Here is a 7,581-nt window from a genome sequence, read left to right on the forward strand (position 1 = left end):
ATATCAAGAAACATTTCATTAATTCAAACCATTTCTGACTAGTTCCACCTCGCAGAAGATTGATTGACAGACAGTAAGGATGGAAGCAGCCAATAAAAAACGAAGTTGACGTTATTGATTTAAGAAGGTCACGCCCCCGCTGTTCAACTGTCTCTTTTATTGTAATCGTAATATTCTAGCGATTGATTGAATCTGTCAGCGAAAATTAACTGCCGAGCTCCCAAACAAAACAGTCTAAACGTTTACCATATGCTTTAAGGCCCGACCGTTATTAATTATTCTGCTCGGATTATTTATAAAAGCCAACACTCTGGTGTCATTCTGTTAGTCTGTTATATGGTTTTGAAGGAATAATAGTCACAGTTTCTATAACGGCTTCATATTAATCATATTTTAGGCCTACTGCTTTTTGAATAATAATATGATATCGGACTGATAGTGGTATATGAATATATGATATAACTTTATAAGGACTGGTACTGGTACTATTGCGTCTATTCGGTGATTCGTTGAAATAAGTAAATCGTTTTTAAAGATTCAAAGAAAAAATACTAAGAGGTTGATTAAAATTATTTAAACTGGAACCGATTAAGAATGGATATTTGAATATATATCCTTATTTGGACTGGCATTGATATTATATTCAAGTGATTAGTTGAAAACTATTTGATATCACAAATTTGGACAGGTACCACTGAAATACCAAGAGGTTGACTATTTAAACCTGCAACGATATTCAAGTGTATGGACAGTTTTTCAACTGCAGAATAATTTGATATTGGACTTGTAATTTGATATTGGACCGGTATATACGAGTGTATTGTATATGACATTACCACTTGATATTGGACTGATGCTATGCTATATTAGCAATATTTATTCTATGCTATTACAGCGATATGGACCATAAATACTAGTGAATAATTAACCATTATTAATAATTAACAAAGTAGAGTTTAAATTAATATTTCAAGATTATGTTAAAAGAAGAAGTCAACGGACTGGATATCAAAGGTAAAATATTTAATTATTCATTTTTCGTTTTTGAATTTAGATTCAAATAATAATTTTCTTGGTCGTCAATTTATTTTTATGAAGCATTTGACGAAACTCTGAATGTCGGGTTGTTTTGAGGATGGTTTTCAGTTTTCTTATAAATATATATGTATTATAATTTGAAAATAATTTTATAATTTTTCCTGAACGTTTAACATATCTTTCGGAGCATCAAATAGGATTGCTCTTAGGAGAATTCACACAGGTAGAATTCCTGATATTGTCTTTAAAAACATATGAGAAAATACGCCGAAGCCTAAATTCGAATATTGATATAAATAATAAAAACAATTACATATACATCTGTATTATATTGTAGCTGGAATTCGTGTATTAGTATGGTTTCAGTGATATTATGAGGCAAGAAAATCTTTTTCTTCTTGTAATTTCATAATTTACACATGTAAAATTTCAAAAACAGACTCCAGGAATGAAAAAAAAAAGTTTGGAAGGAATTTGATTCATACATTAGTCAGACATATCAAATGAGTTGCATTGGCTTGAGGAGGAATCCAACCCATGGTACCTAAATCGTCTAGCAGACAACGGTCCCTAATTGCGAAGGCGACAATCCTACGGAATGATTTATTTAGTATAAGATTATTTAAAAGATGAAGAAGATGGGGGCCAGTAATTAGTTGGGTCTTATTATCTCTGATGAAAATTTTAAACAGTAATGGACCATCTGGTGCAATCTTTTGTCACACAAATCAAAATTTTAAATGGCGACTCAGCCTGTATTTTCATAATGGTTGTTACTTTAGGCTTTATTTCGGCATTTTTTCCCACATAATATTTAAATTCACAAACGTTTCAATATATTACAGTTTTACAATAATTGGATAAGATTTACAAAATTGGAAGTCCACCGAAAATCAACGAATGTTCATAAAACGGGCTTGTAACAAGTGGATGTCACTATTCAGAAACGTTTCGACATATTACATTTTTAACACATAAATGCAAGATTACTGAATAAAACAATCTAAATCATTTATAATAATGTTGAGATCAGAAGTAAATGTCCTTAAAATGACAACGGGACTTGGGTCGATTGGGATTTCATTCAGCAGCTAATTATGAACATGGCAGATTATTCAGGTCTGCGGAATAAAAATAGGAATCGTCACTGACCAGTGAGTTCTAGATAAAGTATTAATATACAATATTATAATTGCCAACAATAAAAATATTATAACAATTGATATTTTCCCTCGAGTGCTGGTGATTGTTTATCAACTATTCTTAGTCTAATACCAGTATTCTCACTTCAAACTAGGTTATAACTTACTAAAAAAGATATACTCTCGAAATATGATTTCCCTTCTACCATGCCAATCTGAACGTCTTTTTCCATATTTTAAAGATAGTTTTCCCCGAGGATGAGTAAAAAATGTTAAGGTATGAAAGTAAACAAGCTACTAATTGTGTAAACTAGCGCACATAAAAGGACATCTCCAATAAATTCCATAAAACTCATTAAAAAATTTGTTTGTTACAGAAATTAAAATGTGTCCCTTTTCTTGTAATTTAAATTACAGTCCAAAAATTATAGTAAAAAATAATGAAAGGATATTGGACAAGTATTGCATTAATATTTTCTTTTGGTACGCTATGGTATTTTTTTCAACATTTGTTAACAAATATTTCGAACATTTAATTATTATTTTCTCCTGGTTTCTTTAATGACTTTTCTTGCGATGAAACTGTCTCTATCTTTCGTCTTAATTAATTAGACCTTAAAGTTAAGTTCCTCTGCAATGCATTGAATGGATTTTAAGTGTCACAAAATTTAAAAGGTAAAAAATTTCATGTTAACTTATTTTCTCTAACACAAAAATTACAATTAACATAACCTTTTTTCTCCCTTCTACCTAAGATCGATCTGTAAGAATATTTTCATTTGAATAAAACTTTTTATTCTCAATAAAGGAGACTCCATTTTGAATTCTAACAATTTTTTTGTATTCCGTTCCGCTATCCACGTCTCTAAGTTATTTTTTTTCCTTTCAGTTTAGCGACAAAAAGTGAAGAAAGACAAAAATATAACGTTAATTAATGATTATGAAATATTAATTAATTCCCATCTTTCAGCTCACCTGTAATTACCTGGTAAATTATTCAGCACCGAATATTCTTTACATCACGTGTCACCAAGGAGTTAGTCTTTTATTCCTCTAGTCTCAGACATACGTGTATAACTCATGAATTATCTATAGTCCACGTGACCGGTGGAATTCTAGTATAGCGGTAAACGTGGTCTATTCGATATTAATATTGTTTATGAAATTATCATAAGAATATTAGATGATGTTTTTAAACAAAGACAATCGATATATTTCATATCTTCCGATAACTTTGCGTGATATTTTTTGCGCATTGAAATATATAGTACAAATATTCTATCAAAAGTCACAATCTAAAACCTGTCAATTTTGATCATAGGTTGTTGCTGCCAAATCTTTCGTACGTTTAGATAATTATATATTTTGATTTCACAAATGAAAAATTTTGCAAATGAAATAAATGAAAAATGAATAAAGATCAAAACTACATTATTTCTGTATATTATTACTCCCTGTTTAATCTAACCCGATGCAAAATCAAGATAAATTTGAATAAATTTAGGTCCATGATATCTGTGATAATACTATGAGGAAATATATATTTCAATTTACATTCTTCAGAAAGTGATGAAACCCACAAAATTAGATCCACTAGTTATTATAATAGATACATGGATTTTATTACTTCATATAATAAAAAATCAGAAACTTTTCTTTAATTAGTACTTTGATTAATTCTTATCTTGGTAAATTAATTATAATGCTCAGTCTAAGTTTGTGCCTAAGGTGGCAAAGGATAAAGAATCAAACCGTTTCTTAAATAAATACTTTGTTAATTTTCATATTGCTCAGCCAAACCTTCTATTTCACTTTCTTTATACAGGTGTCAAACAAACATATATTATAAAGTATACGGGAGAAGTACGCCTATATAATATTGGGTCAAAAGAATATGTGCACATTAGCCAAGAAACTCTTATTTCATAGAGGTAGATAAAGACAAGCTCCCTAGTTACATCTAGTCAGGTGTAATTCAAATATATTTCGAACATTTTTTTATGAAAATATTAGATCTGTAATTATATTGAAGATATTCACGTGTGAAATTAACTTAGACTTTAATTCACAACCTGCCTGGTGTAAGCGATGGAAGCTAAAGCCCAGTTCACATCAAATACAAGCGACTACATAGCAAACGGAATTCACTTTTATGATACAGTTGTCCAAGCATTTTCTGTTAGACGACAATTTCAGGTATTCGTTGCACCTAAAGACAATATTTTATAATTTTATATAATAACAGTACAAACACCCCCCCCCCCCCCCCTTCGATAAACATGCTAGGGGTTCTAACTAGGCCTTTGAGTTTGACTTATAACTTGTGATTTAAATAGGGGTTTATTTTTACTGCAGTGATGTATTGAATTAGTTTCCTTATTTAATTTAATATGTTATATAAATTTAACATTGAGTGGGAAAATAAAATTGTTACTTTCTTCTCAGTCAATTATAGATAAGTTTAAATATAACTTCTAGATATTGTACTGAACTAGGATAAAATAGTTTAGACATATGAGTTATAGTTAAAATTGAATAGTTTCATAAGATAATCAGAAATGTACTGGATAATCAAATTTGAATATAAAGATTTATGAACACGCCTACTCTGCCATAAGTATGGGGTCGTCTGGTGGATGCTGATATTTCCACAACAAAGGGTTTAAAACCAGGCTTTCACTTCATAGACAATCTTTTGCCTTGAGAAATTTTCCGTTTCACAAAATATTTTACAATTTATAATTCTCAATGTACAAATCTTATTGCAAGACATCTTGAGAAACGGGACCCATGCAGGACATCATAGAGTTTATATTTCCATTAAAACTTTAATTCATTTGATCAAACCGAAGGGTTTGCTAATCTGTTCTCAAATGACAGAAAACTGATCTCCGATCCGCCCTTTCCTTTCTTCACTTACACGCGTCATGATGATCGAGTATCCAGGCCATATGGTATGTGTCTCGAATGTCAGGTCTAATCTCTTAATTAATATTAGGCATTGAAAACGTGCGACATCTAAACATAATAAGAATTCATGAAAACAAAAATGAATTGATTAAAAACGTTAATCTTTGGTATTTTACGGGAGATGATTTCTGACTCGGTGTAAGTTGAGAATGATTGTTTTTATTAAAAGAGTGTCATCTTGAATTGATCTGAGTTCTCATCTTATTAACAGTCATTGCAAATATATATACTCCGTAAACTATTTGAACTCTTCAACAGGGACAAACCTCAACGCAGAATGGAAGTATGTCTGTGTGAACTTTTATGATTTCCATCTGTAAGGAATATGTAATGAAATGATATTTTCTTTTGTCGTTATTGACAAGGACATATGTTTTTACACCAAAAACCCAAAATGATGGGTAAATGTTTTATTTTTGGACTAATGGCATATATTTTCTATTTTCAGGAACAATGGAACTGGGAAAACCAGAAGATCACAGAAGTCCCAACAGAATGAACACACCTGTCGTGGACGAGTACCCAAAATCTCCTTCATCATCCATCAACTCGACCTCACCCCTCAATATACCTACTCTAGAACGAGTTCAACCCACGTCTAACGTTCGTCAGAACACTGTTACCACTGTCAACCTACACAACGTCAGTATTGTCTGCCTACGAATCGACGGAAAGGAGAGATTGTGTCTGGCACAGATATCGAACACACTGCTTAAGGAATACAGCTATAACGAAATACATAACAGAAGAGTCGCTTTAGGTATTACCTGTGTCCAATGTACACCGGTTCAGCTCGAAATCTTGCGCCGTGCTGGTGCGATGCCCGTATCCTCGCGTCGATGTGGTATGATTACCAAAAGAGAAGCTGAACGATTGGTCAAATCGTTTCTAGAAGATAGCACTCCACCTAAACTACCGGAAAATTTCTCATTCGAAGTTTATCACGAGTGTGGTTGGGGCTGTACTGGTTTTTTCGAGCCGTCACGGTACAACAGCTCCCGGGCAAAGTGCATCAAGTGCAGCCTATGCAATATGCATCTTTCTCCGAATAAATTCATTTTTCACAATCATCGGACTCCGACTTCCAAATACCACCACCCGGATGCTGCTAATTTCAATTCATGGAGACGCCATTTAAAACTAACAAGCGAAGCAGAAAAGAGTGATTTTTCCTACGCATGGGAGGATGTCAAGGCCATGTTTAATGGCGGCAGTCGGAAGCGGATATTGAACAGTGTCTCTGTGAGCAGTAGCAGCTCTTCACGCACAGAATTACCGAAGAAGTTGAAGACCTCACACGATTCTTCGTTTTTATCGAAATCTCCATACTCTAGTCAATATCCATCTTATAATATGTTTTCACCACCGAACAAACCATACCCCTTCCCTGCTCTACAAACTACTAACAACTTTGGACTCACGTACCCACAGGCTAAAGACCTACCGGAAACTGCTAAAGCTAGTCTGAGTACAAACTTGTGGGGATCACAGAATAACCTCCCTTTCCAAGCCTATGATCTATTTTGGGCTAACACTCTCGCATTTTCTCGCGGTGGTGGATTACGTAATGGTTTCTATAACAACGTAGTAAATAAACAACCAATGATATCGAATGGTCAGCCATTTAAACACACTGTAGATAAATTGACCAATAAGAAGGAAGATGAGGAGAGTGATACAAGTAGTCATGGCGACAGATTCTCGGCTTTTAAACCAGTAAACAGACAACTTCACCCATTGGTGGAAGAAACTGGGTCACCGGAAGTTGACGACATGAAATCTGAATGTGAAGAAATTGACGTCACTGATGAGTCTGATAAGGAAGAGAATTTCAGTTCTGATGACGCAGACGATATCCATGACAACCGAAGTGATGAGAAATTCCAAAAGAATGTGTTCAGGGATGGTGACGGAGAAGACTGCGAGAACAAGGTATGCTTTAATATTTATATCTAAGTTTCTTTCATTCTATGCTCAGTTTTGGTTAATTTCATTTGTCATATTGATTTCGAATTATCACGATACAATTTAGATAATGATCAAAAGAAAAGAAAGTAACTTAATAAAAAATAAAAAATTTAATTAAGGAATGTAATATGTTAACAAAAGAAAGCGTTGAAAATTTTTTCTCCTGGTCTAAAAATGAAACAGACTCGTTAGGGATGGGATATTTAAATATTCAAAAATCTACCTTTGAGATGTAATTGAATTTTTGTAAAAAAAATATATAGTGTTCGCTTCGCAAAAGTGCAATCGGTTAATGACTTATATTTTAAAAAAGACAAAATGTAAATGATTCCGCAGCACTACGTAACCTATTACCATGAAAAATTTCAAACAATATTGTAACTAAGATATATTTAAGGAATGAATGTGGATCTTGTTATCGTTATGGGGAAATAAACGCTGGTTTATCATGTGACAAGACAAA

At 32.7% G+C, this 7,581-nt stretch overlaps 1 protein-coding gene across 1 annotated transcript; it reads left to right on the forward strand.

The window, feature by feature from the left end:
* Window positions 1–5,645: 5,645 nt before the first annotated feature.
* On the forward strand, window positions 5,646–6,386 carry LOTGIDRAFT_112155 (hypothetical protein; the record flags this gene model as incomplete). Its single annotated transcript, XM_009050488.1, has 1 exon — window positions 5,646–6,386. A coding segment is annotated over one exon (741 nt), but the record flags the coding sequence as incomplete, so codon positions are not given.
* Window positions 6,387–7,581: the final 1,195 nt, after the last annotated feature.

The sequence above is a fragment of the Lottia gigantea genome, assembly GCF_000327385.1.
Source record: "Lottia gigantea unplaced genomic scaffold LOTGIsca_15, whole genome shotgun sequence".
NCBI classification, from domain to species: domain Eukaryota; kingdom Metazoa; phylum Mollusca; class Gastropoda; family Lottiidae; genus Lottia; species Lottia gigantea.